This window comes from Anolis sagrei, chromosome 4 (genome assembly GCF_037176765.1).
Source record: "Anolis sagrei isolate rAnoSag1 chromosome 4, rAnoSag1.mat, whole genome shotgun sequence".
NCBI lineage: Eukaryota > Metazoa > Chordata > Lepidosauria > Squamata > Dactyloidae > Anolis > Anolis sagrei.
In genome coordinates, this window is record NC_090024.1 from 149,608,699 (window position 1) to 149,629,919 (window position 21,221).

Sequence of the window (21,221 nt, forward strand, 5' to 3'; positions counted from 1 at the left end):
GCTCTGAGTCCTCTTCGGGGTGAGAAGGGCGGCATATAAATGTCATAAATAAATAAATAATGAGTAGAATTAGAATTTTTGACTGGTCATCACAAGATTCGGACATAGATATATAACCAAATAAGGTTGCCCTTGGGCATTCTCTGTTGGTATGAGATGCAAGAGGAATATATTACATCAGGAAGTGCATAGCTGGTTTATCTCTCACTTTGGAGTATTTTGCACAAAACCTTAGACTCAGAACCATGCATTATGCTACTGGATTTACATTATGAAGTTTATTTACTTTAAGGTTCAGCGCAACCTTCTGAATCAGGGCCCCATGCGTAAAGATGTGTTATTTAATCATTCCATCCCCATGGGCCTCCTTCTTGAGATCCACCCACACTCAGGAAGGTTTCCAATCTCTCTCTTGTTTTTTAAACCATTACAACATACATGATTTTGTATATGTAATGAAAATGTGCTCACATGCATGAGATTATGAGTAATATATATGGGTGCTGATGAAAGAAGTTGCAGGATATACTTTAAAGTTCTTCTGATCTCCATTTGTTGTGTTCTTTTCTTCCCTGTTCCAATCATATGGGAATTGTGAAACTAATGTATTGTATCTAAGCACTTTACCACTGAGACTATTACTGGTACATCAGCAGCAGAACCTGTTTAGAGTTTTAAAGAGGGCTTTTAGATATTATCCCATACATGTTCATTAAAATATAATGTCTCCAGTGTTTCTATGTGTCAAGCTTCAAGCAAGTTTTACTTCGGATTACACAATGGCTGACTGCCAAAAAAGCTTTATGGGAATCCTTTGCTTCTAGCTAGCTCACAGGCCTACAGGCATCCCAAACATGTTCAGAGTTTTGATGACTGAAGTTCATGGTTCATCCTTATTACCAATGCTTGGTTGGAATGTGAACCCCAGAAGGCAGAGGCAGCATTCCATCATTGAAGCCATTCTGAAAGGCTTAGCACATCACTCTGTGAGTTGCCTCTCTTTCCTATAATATGCCACTAGCTGTTTTGTCATTTAAGAAGCCATTGTGTAAAGCAGGAGTGGGGAATCTTTGGCCCTCCTGATACTTTGGACTATACCTCCCACACCCCCTTATTATTGGTTATGCACTTTTGCACTTCTAGAAGCTGGTATCAAAAACGACCGAGAGTCATCATACTCAAATAAGGGACTCAAATAGGAGTTTCATTCGGTTAAGCTGCCTTTCCCATACTAGAGCCCTTGAGATATGGTCAACTACCATTCCCATCAATCCAAGCCAAGATGGCCATTATGTATATATGATTATTTCTATTGACTGTAGCAACAAGTAGCAATTCCCATACATGGGCAAGCAATTACAGATCAATTGCAACGACTTCATATTATGTGATGTTGTCCATTCACCTTATAAACATCATGTGATGAGTGATTCTGCCATGATTAGACCACACCTGGAATACTGTCTCCAATTCTGGGCACCACAATTGAAGGGAGATGTTGACAAGCTGGAATGTATCCAGAGGAGGGTGACTAAAATGATAAAGGGTCTGGAGAACAAGCTCTATGAGGAGTGGCTTAAAGAGCTGGGCATGTTTAGCCTGAAGAAGAAAAGGCTATGAGGAGACATGACAGCCATGTATAAATGTGTGAGAGGAAGTCACAGGGAGGAGGGAGCAAGCTTGTTTTCTGCTGCCCTGGAGACCAAAGCGAAGAACAATGGCTTCAAACTACAAGAAAGGAGATTCCATCTGAACATCAGGAAGAACTTCCTGACTGTGAGAACTGTTCAGAAGTGAAACTCTCTGCCTCGGAGTGTGGTGAGGCTCCTTCTTTGGAGGCTTTTAAACAAAGGCTGGATGGCCATCTGTCAGGAGTGATTTGAATGTGATTTTCCTGCTTCTTGGCAGGGATTTGTACAGGATGGCCCACAAGGTCTCTTCCAACTCTACGATTTTATGATTCTATGATTCTACTAGCCATCCCCTGCCACGCGTTGCTGTGTCCCAGTCTGTGTATATGTGTCTTGTGTTGTATATGTGTGTATATATTTGTGTATATGTGTATATATGTGTGTTTGCATGTGTGTGTGTGGTTTTGCACAAGCGTTGTAATTGTTTTCTTTTCTTTTAGTTTTAGTTTTTTTGCTTTTTAAGTCTATCTTACTGTGTGTTTTTAGTATTTTTATGAGTGATGGTCACTTGTTGGCCTGATAGATGTATTGTGTCCAAATTTGGTATCAATTCATCCAGTGGTTTTTCAGTTATGTTAATTCCACAAACGAACATTACATTTTTATTTATATAGATGAGTGATCTAAAGATGTGGGGCATACATGAAACCTTACTTTGGTGTGTGTGCAATATGATCTCCATAGACACACACCAAATTAAGGTTTCATGTATGTCCCATGTATATGATCTCCAGAAAGTCCCCCTTTCTTCTTATGCCTTCCTTGAGGTCATCTTCATTGTTAAGGCACACTGCAGAAAGGGCTTCCCAAGTTCATCATGGGTGAGATACAAGAATCAAATCATCAAGCCACTTCATGTCAGAATTTACAAAGGTCAAAGGCTTCAGTTAAGTTGAAGACTGCAAAGATAAGCAATAGATCTGATCCTTTTTCCAGGTATTCTCCATCCCTGCACTAGAAGAGTGAATTTATCCTGTCAGAGGTAGTCCACAGAGAAGAATTATGGAAGTTTTCATTCAAGATCTTAAGGGTTGCATGAGCACCAACTCTCCCTTTAGACTAGAGCATAAGGGATCTAATACTTTGTGTGTCATCAACAAAAAAAATTAACACAGAAGACATTCATGTAAAATGCATAATTAATACTGTGTAGATCAAATCATTCAACCCATGGAAAGGAGAAGGAAAAGGAAGAGGAAGGAGATCGTACATGAACTAGTTTGTGATGTATCCAGAATGGTGTGCTTGCAGATGACATTGACTGATGTCACTCAACCAAATATTTTAACACATCATAACATGATGTCAAGTTATACCATTCATATATTCATTGGGTGCAGCTGCACACAAAATGGTAGCTCATTGTTGGCAATATTATCACATGCTTGCCACATTTGCATTCTAATTGTATGGTTTGCATTTTTTATTTGCATTAATGCCTTTCTCATCACCCTATTTGCCCTGCCTTATGCTTCATGATTGATTTGCCTTGTTTGTAAAATAAATGTATTATCACACATATATAGATAAATATAGATGTAGCTGCAACACCGCAATTACTGCATGATGTCATTACATCACATTCATCATAGTCCAAATCTTTTGTTGTAACGGGTGACACAAGAAGAGAAATGAATTACACCATCCCTATCATTCCTGTGAAAAAAAATGTTTATTACACCAGTCACTTGTTTCAGAGTATCCTGTTCAAAACTGCTTCACCCATACACAGTAATCTTACTAACTTAGGCAATCCTTTGTTGTCTGAGTATGATGGCCTTCCAAGTGTAGTGTCTTGGCGGTAGATGTGTAGGTGACTGTAGAGCCCTATTCTTGACCCACATTTTCTGCCACAGCACTGCTGGTCACAGCTGACCTCCAGTTAGAGTGCTCAAGGGCCAGGCCCATACATAGTAATCTATAATAATTATTACAACATAATGTCATTGCAGAACACACCTAACTGCTGAGATTTTGAACTGCAAGAAGTGAGACATGAAGGGAAAGGAACATACCATCCTGTACCATTTTTATATTTTTCTCCTATAAAGAATAAAAGTGCTTATCATGCTAGTCATGGTAGATTCCTTGAATCTCAAGCTGAAAAAAGGCAGGGTTTAAATCCAATGAATGAATGAATGAATAATGCTGTAAAGTAATGAAAAGTTCTCTGAAAAAGACACCCATGTAGTAAAGGTGATTTTATGGTTAGCAGGTCCGAACTGTATTGTAATTGAATAATAATAGTAAAGTTTAGTGCTCAAGCACTGAGTAGTCTACTGGAGATTTTCTTGGTAATCCCCAAAAGAGATATAAATAGAATATACCCACTAATTGATGGTTTTTGCAATGAAATTGGTGGTTCTCACAATGAAATGGATGAGACAACTGCACTCAAACTAACTGAATCGTAGCAGGAAAGGAGTCATCAACAGGTTGTCTCCAGCAGGGAAAAATCGCATTCCCAACAACTATTCAGCACAACAGTATTTGGAAAACCATGAGGCCATGCCCTAAGGCAATAGTAAACCACTGCTGTGGCAGTATAATAACGGAGTGTGCCAAGGCTCAAAGTCAGCATGAAACTCACATGGGAATTTGCATTTTATAGCAATGAAAGAAAATATTGATGGGTTGTTGTTATTGTATCTGTTGTGTCTGTATAGAAAAAAGCTCTGCGTGAAAAATGGCTCTGGGATGGATTAAATACTTTCAGTCCAAAAGAACAAGAAGAAATGCAAAAACAGAGTCAAGAGGATCAACAACAAATGAGTGAGTTGGAAGAAAATATCCTCAGGTACAACACAAATTCTTCTCCTTTGTGCTTTATTTCTAAAAACATGATCATATCAATTTTCTGTTTACAACAGAGGGATTAATGTCTCTGGAAGCCACTATCATTTTACTTTTTAATAATATAGCAATTTTAAAATTTATTTATTTCACCAGGTATTCCAAACCAAAATTCTATTGGCCTTTTTTCTGGTTCTCATATATAAATGCCTTTTTAAAGTTTCTGGTTATCTGTAGGCAGGTATAAGAAACATTATTTCCTGAACCCCTGGAGAGCTAATGTCATTCACTGTATATAATACAGGTTGAGTATCTCCTGTCCAAAATGCTTGGTATCAGAAGTGTTTGGATTTGGTAGGGGATGGATTTTGGAATATCTGCATTTGTGAAATCGAGCAATTTAGAGTGGCCGTGGATAGTGAGATCCATGCCGAGGATAGCCAGAACCCAAGATTGAGAGCCAAGCCCATTAAGTAGCGAGTAGCACTGGACCTCAGCCAGCCTGTGAAGCCATGTGCTTGGCAAGTATAAGGAAGCCCAACCTGATGAAAAAATAGTCACCAAGTTAGAGAGAAGTCACCAAGGATTTTATTAAAGTCAGCTGAAGTGAGCTTGCAGTAGCCTACTAAAGATAAGTTGAGATACATAACACAGTAAAACAGCCAATGGGAGGTCACCCTCCACCTATGATATAGATTTCCCTCCATCCAGTGGTTGGAGAGGGGTTGGCAGGTCTCAGAACAATGGATAAGAGAATGACCTTGTGATACAATTAATTATCCCTGATGTGCAAGCATAATGACCCGATGGGTCTTCCAAAACCTTTATTGTCCCTTATGTATTCAGTCCTGATCGAGCCCAGTGCACTGGACTCCCATGCAAGTTCCTACAGGAAGTATTGGAAGGATAAATTTATTTATTTATTTATTTCTGCTATTTATTTATTTCCCCGAGGGTGAGAAGTCTGGGAATGAAAAAGGGTAAATGGCCTTTCCAAAGACAGTGGCATGGTTTCTCGTGACTGTGAATTCCATAACGGAATGACAAATGTCACATATTGTCCAAGCAGCAACGCAATGGCCGGGTGGTCCTCCTGGCTCCGGTTGACTTCTATGTCACCTGGGTCTTATGGGTTGCATGGAGATAGCTGATTGTTTCCTATTTTTAATTAAATTTGGAACAGAACATATTACATTCCAGAAAATAAAGTGTCCAGAATTCTTACATGTTAGACATTCCCTCTCTTGCTATATTCTACTTCAATATCATAGTTATAAAGTTTAACATCACAGTTGTAAAGTGTTCTCATTCATATTTGGGGAGTTCATTTGAATTTAAGAGTCTACATTTCTTTTTACTGATGAGTTTTCTTTTGAATGCTATGGACACCTTGAGCAGAAATTGTTTGCTATGGCCCCATTCCAACAAGTTCAAATGCTTGGTCAATATTCCTTAAATGCTCAGAGTTAGAGGTTCCATAATCACCTCGTAATCAAAACAGGTTTCTCAACAACCTTGGAAATTGGCTTCCCACATGCTGGGAGGAGGGAGGATTTGGGAGCATAGAATGAGCATCAGAACAAACCCCTGTAATGTTACTAAGGCACACACAGCAGCACCTGTTGAAATCCTCAATGGTCTCATTAAAACTTCCTCTACATGCTCTTTAGAAGAAAATTCTTTCGAAGCCAGATCACCACAAGTATCAGATCAGAGGCAGCGATTAGTAAAAATATTTGGGCAACATTAGTGCTATTCATAGCATGATAATAGAAAATATAAGTTCTCTTTAATGTGTTTTTGCAGCTACAGATATAAAACTTTGCAGCCATGTATAAACAAAATAGGTGCTTTGCTCATTTGTATACATTCCATTTTTTGTTTGGTGAGGGACACAACAAAAGACAGGACATAAACCCTCCCTTCCTCCAGGGGCAAACAACATAGTTTTGGCCAAGACTTGGGTTGGAATAATGGGAATTATAGTCCAAAATATTTTGAGAGCACTAAGAATGTCTTGGACTAGCCTTGATAATATATATTATTAGATAGTTTTTATTATTGGCTTCTGTTATGCATTTCTTCATTGCAGATGGCACTATTAAACTGTATTCTTTCAAATATTACATGTGTGCAGACTTGAGAAAGAAATTGAAGATCTTGAGAAAGAGGAACTGACAATCTCAGCGAAAGAAAAGTCCATATTAAAGAAGCTTAAATCAGTTGAAAGGACCACCGAGGACATTATAAAGGTCAGAGTCTAATTTTAAAATCCAAGAACTGATTGTTGTTTTGTATTTAAAAAACAGACCCGTTATGAGAGAATGCAAAGATAGATGAAAGCAAGGGAATGGTGTAAGGTTCCAGTCGGATACACCCCAGCAGAAATGGAACATGACACACAGGATCACAAAGATCAATAGGATATGATCAAGGTTACTACAATTAGCAGTGATTTGGGATTTTTTTTCTAAATCCATTTCATGTCACAAGAATGTTTTCTTACATTTATACTTTACATTGAGATATTTGCACTTTGCTCTATGAATGGCAACAATATTTGATCAAGAAATGTCCCGGCATTAATTATTAACTGCATCTTTGTTGGCAGAATATCAAGAACATCTGGGAAAAATTCTGCTGTGCTCTGCCACTCTCTAATGTCAGGAAACAAAGCTGCTCACTACACTTATTCACCCTTCAGAAAAAGCTTGAACAAACACACAAGCTTGGCAAAGCATTCTGAAAGTCAAACAGGCCTGTAGGAGTATTGTGCAATTACAACTGTGGGAGAAAGCTACTGCCCTTGCTTGCCCCAAAGCAGTTTAATTCAGGACGTGGCAGGTCAGGAAAAGCCATGGACAAAAGCTGCCTCTTCACAAACCCAAACAGAGCAAAGCAATTGACTGGTTCATATGCCACATCAGAGGTATACATCCAATTGCCAATTCAAGCAACTGGAGTAAACCCATTGAATAATTGAAATGGCATAAGTGTTGACCTGTTATTCACCAGTTGATTCAATGAGTCTACTAGCAATTGGATTTAGGTCAGTACCCTAAATGGAAAAGGGAAATGCTTGAGACATACATAGGAAAAATGAACTGCAGTGATTGGTTAGTACAGTAGAGCAGGGATTTTTTTCAGAAGCCTCTGGAACGAGGTGAATTTTCTTTTTTTCTAACCACCCTATGCTCCATTAGAAAAAAAAATCCAATTTGCAGAACTTTGTCCAAAAAGGCATTTATATATTTTGTCTCCAATTATCCTATCCACAAAGAAAATGGAAAATTTTGAATGGCAATTCACCTCTAGACTCTGCCATTGTATATCCTCCAACCCTGTATATTCTGTAACCACATGCAAAATCACAATAATGACCATTCAAGCAGTACAGATTATTCATACTGCAGTTGCTGCTTGGATTTCAGCTACTGATATAAAGTTAAATAACTTAAGCCAGAGTTCCTAGCATGATTCTTTCCTTAGGTGGTGGATATCAACCCCCATTATTTATAGCCATAAGTACCTATGGCCATGGTTAATGGAGGTTCTAGACCAATGATGGGCAATCTTTTGAGCTTGGTGTGTCAATACTTGCCAAAAAAAATAGCATAACTCGGGTGGAGTGTCACTTCAAGAAAAAACCATAATTTCATGATATTTATAGTTTAATAACAAAAATATATTATTGTAATATTTAACTGTATTTAATAAACCAAAAACTAATTATTTAACTTACCTGCTTTTTCTATAATGCCATATATCTTGGCGTTATAGAAAAATGCTGGTGGAGGAGCCGAGAATGAAATGTCCTTCTTGGATGCAGCCCCATCTTCTCTGTATGCGGTCGCATGCGACTGTGTGTCATCGAAAATGGCTACGCGTGTCAGTGCTGACATACATGTCATAGGTTCACCATCATGGTTCTAGACCAACAGGTCTAGAGGGTATAAGATTGTGGAAAGCAGATTTAAATCACACATACTCAAAATCCTGTTATAATTTCCATTATGATGTTATTATTTATTTATTTATTTATTTATTTATTTATTTATTTATTTGATGCACTTATTAACCGCCATTCTCAGCCCATAAGGGCGACTCATGGCGGTGTACAGTACACATAAGAGACAATTACAAAAGGCAGTTTCACAACATCTAAACTAACAACACTTACAGACTACACTAAAAATCCGCTTCGTCTCATAGTGGAATCATAACCCGTCTCATATTCCTTGTTCCATTCCAATTCTTCATTACCGTAATGTGAGTATTAATCCCATTGTTTCCACTGTACTTGCATCAGCCAAGTATGCGCCTTTGAACCTTGCAAAAGGGAAAAAGAGTCCTGCTACAATCCCATCCTCACTGCAATAGCCTTCCAGCTGTTTTGAGGAAACTGGATTTTTTTTAAATGCTAGCTGGTATACACATCCTTCTCAAGGACTGCTATTGCTGTCGTTGTTGTTGTTAGACGATCCCTCATTGTCCGAGTAGGATAGTCTTCCAAGATTAGTTTACTGGCAGTGGGTCCGTAGGTGACTATGGGGCCCTATTCTTGATCTGTATCATCTCCCGCAGTGAGGGCATTGGTTTCCAGGTGGAAAGTGGTCCCGGTCGGGGTTGGCTTGACATGCCTTCCTCTTGGCACGTTTCTCTCTTTTGCCCTCCATTCATGCCTCTTCAAATTCTACAGCACTGCTGGTCACAGCTGACCTCCAGATGGAGGGCTCAAGGGCCAGGGCTTCCCAGTTCTCAGGGTCTATGCCAGAGTTTTTAAGGTCAGCTTTGAGCCCATCTTTAAATCTGTTTTCCTGCCCACCAACATTTCATTTTCCATTCTTGATTTCTGAGTAGAGGAACTGCTTTGGGAGACGGTGGTCGGGCATCTGGACAACGTGGCCGGTCAAGCAGAGTAGATGGCAAAGGACCATTGCTTCAATGCTGGTGGTCTTTGCTTCTTCCAGCATGCTGACATTTGTCCGCTTCTCTTCCCAAGAGATTTGCAGGATTTTTCGGAGGCAGCACTGATGGAATCATTCCAGGAGTTGCATGTGACGTCTGTAGATAGACCACGTCTCGCAGGCATATAGCAGGGTTGGGAGGACAATAGCTTTATAAACAAGCACCTTGGTCTCCCTACGGATGTCCCGGTCCTCAAACACTTTCTACTTCATTCAGAATAAAGCTGCACTCACAGAGCTCAAGCAGTGTTGTATTTCAATGTCAATGTTGACTTTTGTGGAGAGGTTGCTGCCAAGCAAGGTAATGGAAATGATCAACATGTTCCTAAGATGCAACAGCTGCTTTTTATCTAGGAGTTAGACTGTTGTTGTATCCCACTTTATCTCTTTAAAAAAGAGACCCAAAGCAGCTAACACTAAAAGCAATACAATTTATATTTTAAAACCTAAAAAACATACAAATTTTAAAATAAAATTAAACATTGACGATATTAAAATAAACAGTTAAAACAAATTAAAAACACATTCACATAGGTATGAGAATTTTGCCATCACATGAAGTGGAACATGACTGTGGCCTTGGTGGAAAAGTGAAGGATGCAGATGATGTGAGTCAAGGCAAAGTAAATGTTTCCCTTGCAGGATAGACACAGTTTATTGCTCCAGCCACTCTGCTACCTATATTGATCACCTCATGCTTTCCAATGATACAACTAGCTGTGCCCCTCACTGTATACAATTAAATCCCCACTGCCAACTAAACTGCTGGAGTTAAATGATTCATAATAAATATATACTATGGGAGCAGCACATCACAACTACTCTCTAATTCTAAAATGTTTTTTCTTTAGGGGCATGTCCATCATATATTGTTAAAATTTCCATCTTTCTGATGACATTTCCAACAAACATTTTTTAAATGTTGGTTCCATCTTTGCTAATCATTCTGGTGTCATCAGACTATAAAGCATCTGAAATGGTGCAAACCTGCGTGTATGTCCTTCAAGGATTTCAGCAGCTCACTGCATTACTACAGTGAGGGTGGGATTGTGAAGCTCTTATTTTTGATATGTGGTGTCAATTTCAATGGATTATCTGAATCATATTCTCCGTGTATGACAGTTATAAACCAAAGTCAAATACAGTAGAGTCTTGCTTATCCAACATAAACGGGCCTGCAGAATGTTGTATAAGCAAAAATGTTGAATAATAAGTAGGAATTAAGGGAAAGCCTATGATTTTACAAATTAAGCACCAAAACATCATGTTTTACAACAAATCAACAAAAAATGCAGTTTAAATTATGTAGTAATTTCTGTATTTATGAATTTAGCACCAAGACATCGCAATATATTGAAACAGCTGTGGATCAGGGTGGGAGGCAGACTGCATTGGATAATACAGAACATTGGATGAGTGAAGGTTGGATAAGCGAGATTCTACTGTAAAGGCATTAATAGTGTTTCTGGGATGGGGTCTTACTCATGAATTAAGAACTACAAATTAGTTATTTATTATGATTAATTACTTATAATTATATTAATTAAAGAATAATGATTATAAGTAATGTATGATACAGTTCCACTTGTGTTTCCCCTTTGATTTTTAAAAATACTATGGGACCTCTGGATCCCACATCTTTGCAACTATGTATTTTTACCTATGCATGCTACCTGGTAATTACACTGAAAACTGAGTGCAGTAGGACATGTTTCTGAATAAGCAAACATAGTATCATCTTGCACAGTGAAGTCTTCATTCCAAGTGAGGAGAACCTTTGGTCCTCCAGATTTTTGCATGTCAACTTCCATCAGCCCAACCAGACTCGACAATGAAATGTGGGAATTGGAGTTGGAAATTTCTGGAAGACCAAAGATTCTGTTTCTTTTTTTTCTTTTACACCAAGCTTCCCAAATATGAAAATAATTCAGGTTCTTTCATATTTTCTCAAAGCTTCATGAAACTCACTAAACCTATTTTTGCTGTTTTTTCTTAGTCTGTGAAGGTGGAAAGAATAGAGACCAGAGAAGGTAAGTTCACTTAAAGCATAGAATTTAAAATTACATATGCATGTCACACCAGAGGAAGATTGACAAATGGCTCTTTTTATAGAACCTGCTGACTACATATATGCCAATATCCCAGATCTCCCCAAATCTTTCAAACCATCTGCACTTAAAAGGACGAAGCATCTAGAAACAGAGGAAGATGAAGAAAACCGAAAAGGTACAGTTCAGCAATGTAATTAACAACAGTCAGCCCTTCATGTTTGCTGGGGTTAGAGGCATACTACCACTGTGAAAGTAAAAAATGGCAAATAAGAAATTGCTATTTTTTTAACCTGATCTCTCTAGGATTTTCTAGATATTCCAGCAAAACTATGTATATGGTCAACTTCAGGTGGAAATTCAACATTGGAGGACCTAGAGATTAGTTCTCTCTAGATATCTCTATGGCCTCCAGCATGACTGGAAAAAGTTGACCATAGAGTCATACTGGAGGACTTAGAGCTTCTTAGAAAAAAAACCTTTTTAATCAAATTGTTAAATAAGCAAATCCGCAAAAGCCAAACCCACAAATATGGAGAGACAACTATATATTTAATGGAGTCTTGGATTTGTAGTATGAACAATGAGGTACTCACACATCTCTAATAAGTGTTTGTTTATTTATTTATTTATTTATTTATTTACAGTATTTATATTCCACCCTTCTCATCCCATAGGGGACTAAGGGCAGATTACAATGCATGGCAAACATTCAATGCCAATTAGACATACAATATATGTAGACAGACACAGAGGCAATTTAACATTCCAGCTTTTTCCAGCTTCATGAGGGTATGCTCGATTCTAGCTTGATTCCATCCACGGGGGGAGCTGTCCATTGTGACACTGAGTCCTTTGATGGAGTACTTCCTCATTCTTCAGCACACTGCTGGAAGGTTTTATGGTGTTGTAAATTAGTGAAATTAGCCGCCCCACATAAAAGCGGTAACTAAATTTCCTACTTGACAGAAGCAACTGTCTTTTGGGCTGCATGGGTTAACAGCAAGCTAGACTAATGGCTGGAAGCTCACTCCAACCTGGGCTGGCTTCAAACTCATGACCTCTCGGTCAATAGTGATTTAATGCAGCTGACTCCCAGCTACCTGCGACACAGCCCGGTCCTTCTTCCTGGTGAATAAAACTCAGGAATTACTTCATACTGAGTTTGTATAGATCAATTCATTCTCTTCTGTGCTGTTTGCAACACAGCCCTTGGACACACTCCATGTGCACTGTTCCCTGTTTCCCACCTGATCAGACATGAGACAGAGATAAGCTTCACAAATGCTGTTTCCTCAATAGTATTACTAATAATAGTAGAAGAGAAACCATAATCTTGATCTGAATCATCAGGGCAGGTAGGAGAAAAGCTTCTACCCATTTTCAACAATATCCTGTGGGTAAGATCAGTTTGGGGGAAACTTGATTAAAAATCAAGATCACTTTTATAGGCGTGGGGTAGTCATGAAACTATCCCACGCCTCCCGATCCTGTAAGCATGCCTGTATTTCACCACTACAACTCCCTCAAAGGGTTATCACCTTTAGCCAATAACGTTTGCTTTTAAAAAATACCCATTTTATTTTAATGGAAATTGTCCATGCCTCAGGTACTGACTGATTCCAAGAAAATAGTACAGATCCCCAACAGCACACACATTTTCTGTAATCCCCATGTACATTGATTCAAATGAGAAGCCATGGAATTGAGGAGCAGCCCAGTCACCAATTTGGAAGGGAAAGTGAATAGCCAGCATGGTGTAGTGTTTTTAGAGTTGGACTACAATTCTGAAGACAATGGTTCGATTTATAATTTGGCCATTTGGCTCACTGGGTGACCTTAAGGAAGTCACACACATCGCAAATCTAGAATACTTCATGATAAGTTCACTCATAAGGCAGAAATGACTCGAAGACACATAACAACAAGTGGGGAAGGGGTTGTCTGGGGACACTGGCTGCCTGGGAATAACATGTTGACCACCCCATATTATGTGTAAGTTGATTAGTCTAACATACAATATTAGCAATTTATTAAACCTCTCTAAAGGGAAATTCTGTTTCTTCTGATACAGCCCTGTTTGCTATGGAAATTAAAGTTGAAAAAGATATGAAGACTGGGGAAAGCACAGTTTTATCAACAATACCCCTTCCATCAGATGAATTTAAAGGTGCAGGAGTAAAAGTGTACGATGATGGCCGAAAGTCTGTCTATGCAGTGTGTGCCAATGGAAACATCAAAACCGATGAGGTGGATGGCCTTGCACCTGTTGAGGTGGAGGACCTCTTAAGACAAGCAACTGAAAAACAGTCCAAGTCACCCACTGAATATCATGAGCCAGTATATGCAAACCCATTTTGCAGACCTACAACTCCTCAGAATGATAAGTCAACCCAGGGACTTAATGGTGACAAAGGTGCTACTCCAAGTAAGATGAACAGACTTGATTGTTTTGTCGACGAAACAGCCAATACCAAAGAAAATGGTTTAGACCATTCAAAGGACTGTCAGAAGAATTCTCATTCCCCAGCTCTTCAGCAAACAGCATCTGCTCTATCAATTAGCCCCCCAAAGAAGGTAGCAACAAATATTCAAAGAGAAGTTGTACAAGAATCTGTGGAGCCATATCACAAGATGAGGCAAGATCCAAAATTGAGAAACTCTGTCAACACTAATGAAGGGCCTTCTTCTGTGACATTAAAAGGTGATGACGAGTCCAGTTATAGTATAGTCCAAGCAGTACCGTGCTATGTAGATGATACAGAACCTGTTACAATGATCTTTATGGGATACCAGCATGTGGATGATGAAGAACTGAATAAAACTGTCTGTGGATATGATGGGATTATCCATGCAGAACTTGTTGTCATAGATGATGATGAAGATGACGAAGAAGAAGTAGTAGTAAAAGAAGAAGACAGCAATGAAGGCAATAAAGTTGAGACACCCTTGTATCATCCAGTGGGTCCTTACAGCCAGGTCTACCAGCCACCCAGCCAGACAAGTGCAATTCTACAAGGAAACTCCAGCAAAACTGCTGGTGACAATATGAACGACTCACCTTACAAAAATTCCATATCACTCAAGGAACAAGAGGAGAGTTTAAGCCACTCTACCTACAACGGTCAACTCGAAAACCAGCAAGCAGGTGATGGAACGGAAGATCCTTCCTTAACAGGTAAAAAACCAAGAAAGTCACAACGATGTTGTGTTCTCATGTGATTAGTTGTTCCAGTTACTCTTTCCTTTTCTTTCTTCTCCTGTCTAATATACAATTTCTATTCCATTCCCTCCTTGTTTTTTAATGTGTAACACTTCCATTTAATCCTTAAGTATGTGCAAGATAACAACAGCCACAGGATTTTGAGGAACCCTATTCTTCAAAGAAATAAAATTAATGTTTCTTGAAGTTAAGTAGAGAGGAGAAGGAAAGGATCAGAAATGAATTTTGAATATATCTCCAAAATGCTGATTACAAAAGCATTCACCCATTGTCCCTGTGACATGTGACAAAATGGGTTCAAATTGCATTTTGGTTGTAAATAATTGCATTTTGTCTTAATTTATAGATTTTGTATTTTGGAACTCAATTGTGCCTCTGTCTCCTTGACTTTGTACTGTAGACTATACCTTGCACCTTAACTCAGAAATATTAGTTAAATAGATTTGCTTTACTTTTACCTGCAAAATCTGACATCTTTTCTTACTCTGTGTTTGTTTGTCTTTGTGTCTCTTTTTCTATGTATGACTACAACCAAATTCTTGTGTTTCTGCTAAACTCTGGCTCTCTGTCCATCTACCTTGAATAAAAATGTCTCACGTTTTCTAACCTGTTTGCATGAAATCTTTAACTCTTCTTCTTGCTATACACATATTGCTTACAATTGTATTCTAAAAGCACAAAATAACCTTGAATCTAGATTTCAGTCCTGGTTCATATTAATACTGCATCTGAGCACACATAGTTGTTGATAGCACTTTGAGTGAATGTAAAATTGCCTTTTTCACATCTTATAATCCTGATCTCCAAGTCAGTGCTAAAATTTAGAACCATTTACATCTATTGACTTCATTCAGCAATGCTGTCATCCAACAGAGGCTTACATGGAAGGCGTTCCATTAACAAAAATCAATTAAGCCTATTTCAACATTATTGAATGCAGAACCAGGACACCCAAATACTTTCTGAATGTAAACAAGACTGGAAATGAATGATAGCATGACAGGGGCCAGAGGGTCTTTGCCCCCAATTCCCTTTTTGTACTCCAGGCAAACAAATTGGATATTGATCAATTCAATGATGGCCCAGTATAAATCATTTAGCCTTCTGTTGGGTCAATAGTCCATATGGGGTTGCTCAAAAGAATATTGTTGGCCTTGAAAACATAGGATTCCACAGATATATAAACCCCATTTTCCTAGTTTACAACAGACCTCACAACCTCTGAGAATGCCTGCCATAGATGCAGACAAAACGTCAGGAGAGACTGCCTCTGGAACATGGCCATACAGCCTGAAAACCGTACAGCAACCCATAGGATTCACTCTTAATTTATTTAAATATTTTCAGTCAAGGACATGAATGAGACAAGGCTCTGAAGGCCTTAGTCCTGATTGCTCCAAACTTGTGGCCCCAGATGTATTAGACTACAGATTCTATTGCCCCCCCCCCCCCACCCCCAATAACATTGTTGTGAAAATATTTTTCTGTGTATATTTTTGAAAATATGTATTTTCCTGAACACAGCTACATAGAACCTTGCAGATAATCTGGAAAATACAGATCAAACAAAATCCTAGTATTTTTATTTTTATTATTAGCCAGAAGACAGTCCTCAAATATCTCCAGTCTAACTTTTTTATGATTTCCCACATAGGATCTATATTCACTGGCTCTTTTCATAGCTGGTGATGGTTACTGGCTATATGCATTTGAATTATATTAGAATTAGAAACCTTTGCTGATTTGCAAAGAAAGACTTTCTTATCTACCATTTCCTCCATGCAGTAAGTAGTAGCCTATCTGTCTGAGCTACAATTTTGGAACAGAAATGAACTTAAACTAGCTGGCAGCAGAGAATTCCAACAGAACTTAGCATCCACTGTGTTGCCATTGAATTGCTGTGCTTGCTTTGGTTCCCTTCTCTATACCTCTTCCCACACATTGTTAAAGGGTCTGACCACACACTGAATAAGTAGTGAATGCTAGGAAATGCGTAATTTTCTAAAACAATCTCATAATTATCCTGCTTGCTCTAAAAAGGAAACAAAGCCAGGAAGACCTGCTGTAACCAAGGTAGTAACACACAAAGGACTGTTTGTTCTCTTGGCATTTCTTTTTTTTATTTGGGGGGGGGGGGGGATTCAGCCTATGAATGCCAAAGAAATCATTGCCACTTCATTACATTTGAAGAAGGTACAAGTGCCAATGAAGCATTCCTAGATACTTTTGTAGGAGAATAGCAAGCCAAAAATGCTAAGGAATGAAATGAAAGATTGGGTGGCCAACCAATGTGCATGTAGCAAGAGAGTGTCTTCACTGTGAGAAAGGCACAAGTTGGTTAGTTTAAAAGAAAAGCCAGGATCCTTCAACACTAAGAATGAAAAATCTATAATCCTTCATATATGTTATTGAACTAAAGCTCCTTTCATTCTTCACCACTGGCCAAACTGACTGGGACAGGTGGAAAAGCGTACCTTGAAATATCTGTAAGGTACAGATTCCCTAGCTCTGTTGTTCACATTACCTTGCAGTTCAACATAATAGTCTGCAACTTCTCCTATGCATAGTTGCATACCTCTGCAGCATAAATAGCAGTATAACCTGCAGTATGAAAAAAACTAATTTCTGGATGAGTCTCAGGAGAATAAATAACAACAACAATATCTATAATGAAAATTATAATAGTCATATGACAATGGAAATATATTATTGAACTGTACCAGAAGACCTAGAAAATGCCTAAAGAGAATATCTCCCTAGCACTTCTGAGTCCTCCATAACTTTATGGTCAATTTCTGGCAGAAGCATATCTTAGAATCATACTGTGGAGTGTGGGAAATGCCTAAGAGAACAATTTTTCAGATGTAAGAGAAATTATGGGTACCAATCCTGCAGATAAAGGAGTTGCAATATAGTCTGTTTCTAACGTAAGGCTTTTAGAGTCCTACCAACAGTGCAGAATGTTATTTATGTATATATGTCATTGCGGTATAGGGCTTACAGGGAGCAAGAGGTAACTAGGCCTATGGCCACTGGCTACCAGCTTCTCCCAGTTCCGACCCATTTTCACATTAATGGAGTAATGTTTGGTAGCTATAGCTTTAACATAGCTTGGAGATTAACATTCAGCATCTTGAATAACTCCTTTAAAGTTCAGACTACACTTGGCCCTTCAAATTTGCTGGGGTTAGGGGTGCAGGGCCCTCCACAAAAGTGAAAAACTGCAAATAAAAAACCTTTTTACCTGAGTGAAAACCTCTTTCTTAGATGACTCTGTGGTCACCTTCTGCCAGAAACTGATCATAAATTCACTCCAGAGCAGTGATTCTCAACCTGTGGGTCCCCAGGTGTTTTGGCTACAACTCCCAGAAATCCCAGCCAGTTTACCAGCTGTTAGGATTTCTGGGAGTTGAAGGCCAAAACATCTGGGGACCCACAGGTTGAGAACCACTGCTCTAGAGGACCTTAAGATTTCTAGAGATTCCTGGATGTTCTCTCTAGGAATCTATTGGTCCACCAGCATGACTTTTATGATCAAGTTCTATTGGAAATAAACTATCCAGTTGAATTTTAGAGAATACATGTTTAATCAAGTCCATTAATAAAGAAATCTGCAAAAGTCAAGCCCATAAATATGGAGGGCCAGACTGGATTCACTACTCCACTATCAGGAGACCTGCTACTCACTACTGCCTTAATCTGCACTGTCAAAATTGCATTTATATGTGTAACTTTCATTCAAAAGGCATCTTTTTGATTGTATTCAATTAAGTTAAGAATTGCACTTGAAGTCACAGCAATTATGAAAAGTCATAGATAGGTATTCTCTGATCTTCATTTTAATCCAGGTGACATACTATCCCTTTCAAAGCAGCATCTCTTTTGGCTGGCATGCCTTAGCATTCTAGTAAAACACAGATATACACAGTGACATAAACCCATGGAATCCCTGATACTATGACTGGAGGAATGGACATAGAAATGGAAATCTAATCCTTTACACAGACAACAACATAGTAACTGAAATTGCAACTCCACTTATTACTATGTCATCCAAGCAGAAGAGTTTCTTTGTCTGTTGCCTGTGCTATTATCTCTCTCTGCACTAACTACTGATTTTAACACTAATAAAACAATGTTTTCTCTATCAGCTATCCTAACTATACAGGAGGTAAGTTTTTCTCTCAACAATAACAAAAATTCAAAAACAGCAATGGAATAACACTTTCAATATTGATTTTGATGTTTCCTTTTTATTTTACAGCTCTGAGAATGAGAATGGCAAAACTGGGGAAAAGGGTGATTTAACATCTGTAGCGGAATAAGGCTAAATATCTGGCTATGTGATATGAACCAAAAGAAGAATTCTCTGCATTTTGGACCTGGGTGGCTTTTGCTTATTCAAATATACATATATATAAATAATGGCACTTTAAATGGACAAATACTCGGACAGAGATAGTTTGCCACTCCAGATCCATAACAGTTTAAAAATGGCATCCCTTTAAGAATGACTGGTAAGAATGATAGGAAACTCCCCATGTTATGATTTGTCCTAGGAACCTGGAAACCTATCTTGGAACGGATAACAGAGAATTTTGTTGCATGAAAATTCTTTCTTTCTCCTTCTTGACCACATGGGCTGCTATCGTAAGAGTGAGCAACTGTGGAATACTAGGGGGCACATCCGCCCTCCAAGAGAACCTACACACAGAGACATCACACTTGCCCATGCAGAAACAAATATCACCTGTTTACCTTGTCATGCCCTCTTAGGGACAAGGGGTCATTTTGACCATGCTTTGACACCTTCTTGAGCTATTTGAAGGCTTAAACCCATTTTTGAAAATTTTAGACCTCTGGGGAACTCAAGGATAATACCAAACATGATGGCACTGCCCACCACACCCCCTAAAGCAGTGATTCTCAACATGTGTGTCCCCAGGTACTTTGGCCTACAACTCCCAGAAATTTACCAGGTTGGGATTTCTGGGAGTTGCAGGCCAAAACATCAGGGGACCCACGGGTTGAGAACCACTGACTTAAAGAAATTTGGAGAGATATTCTGGGGTAAAGCTATTTTACTTCCATGGGGTGCATGCAGCCAAGGAGTCACACATTGCCCATCTCTATGCTAGAGTGTAACTCTTGCTTTTACTTGACCATATACCAACTCATCATGATACTTATAGTCATTCACAAGGGTTAGGGTACAGAAATCTCAAGAAAGTGAGAAACTATAAATAAAAAAACACTTGTCTAAGATCTCAAGGGGCCCTTCTGCACAGCCCTATATCCCAGAATATCAAGGCAGAAAATCCCACAGTATCTGCTTTGAACTGGGTTATCTCAGTCCACACTCAGATAATGTGGGATTTCTTGCCTTTATATTCCAGGATATAGGGCTGTGTGGAAGAGCCCTAGATCTTCCACTACCACTCTGCTGCCAACATTTACTGGAAACTTTGCAAAAATCAGAGCTGCAAACATGGAGGTTTCAGAGTACATTCCCTTACCTTAAACACCAGACACGTTCTTTTTCCCATTTGATTCCTACTGGATAAATGGTGAAGGAAATGTTAAGGAAAGATCTGGTTATTACAAACCCAAAGACATGGGGAACTTCATACTAGTAGCCAGCTTTAGTCAGATCTTATTCTTCCCCAATTGGATATACCTTCCTGCTTCAAAACTCTTGCCTGCTATGGAGATGGATGCATGTAATATGTGTAGCACTAACTTGTTTTACTGAAGGCTATGTTTCCAGTGTCAACCAGCTTCATATTAATGAAGTACATATATTTGCAAGCAGGGGAGAGCTAAATGAAGCAACATTTAGCTTTCAATTTTTATATTTCTAATTGTCTCAGGAAGTTTAGGCTCATGTTGAGCTTCCTATTTGTTCAACTGGGCCATCCTAAGAGTTAACTGCTATTAAACATGAGCAAGAGCACCACACAGTGTCTCAATAGTGGAAGTGGCATTCCCAATGCTTTGATTTATGTTGAAATAATACTAAGTACAACAACACTGCCCCTTTGCTGCAAAAGAAAGAAATGACAAGTAACAAAGAAAGATGGATTTGTTGGAAAGTCCAGCCTCTAAAATGTGTCAACAATATACCTTTTGAAGAACTTTGGATTTGTTTTAATTAATGGAGGGGAGGATTTTTAACATGTACCATTGATTATTATGAAATCATGTTTTGAGCATTTTCTGTCTTATACAGAAATATATCCATGGCAACTATTACTGGAAGGGATGGTGGGTTAGGGAGAACTTCTAACATGTCTTTACTGTTGGACTTCTTGGTGGCTATCTTCATGTCCAAGACATCTAGAATTATTCAATGAGGTGTATCCGTTCTTCCTTTTGTCTCCTTCAATGATAGGAAACACAGGCAGACAGAACGTCAGCACTATTACATCCAGAGCATTGCTGAATATACCTGGTCATTAGTAAAACCAGGGAAAGACGAAGTGTGGGCCAAAGGTTTAGG

The 21,221-nt window shown here is 38.7% G+C and overlaps 1 protein-coding gene across 2 annotated transcripts in view; it reads left to right on the forward strand.

Annotated features, from left to right (window-relative positions):
* The window catches only part of PALMD (palmdelphin), a 71,436-nt gene extending 50,575 nt beyond the window's left edge, over positions 1-20,861 (forward strand). For both annotated transcript variants that reach the window (XM_060773939.2, XM_060773938.2), the window contains 6 exons: positions 4,358-4,488; positions 6,622-6,736; positions 11,448-11,481; positions 11,564-11,677; positions 13,574-14,677; positions 18,987-20,861. In XM_060773939.2, coding sequence (XP_060629922.2) covers positions 4,358-4,488; positions 6,622-6,736; positions 11,448-11,481; positions 11,564-11,677; positions 13,574-14,677; positions 18,987-19,030 — 1,542 coding nt within the window. In that variant the 3' untranslated portion in view covers positions 19,031-20,861. The remainder of the gene's footprint in view (positions 1-4,357; positions 4,489-6,621; positions 6,737-11,447; positions 11,482-11,563; positions 11,678-13,573; positions 14,678-18,986) is intronic.
* The last annotated feature ends 360 nt before the right edge of the window (positions 20,862-21,221 follow it).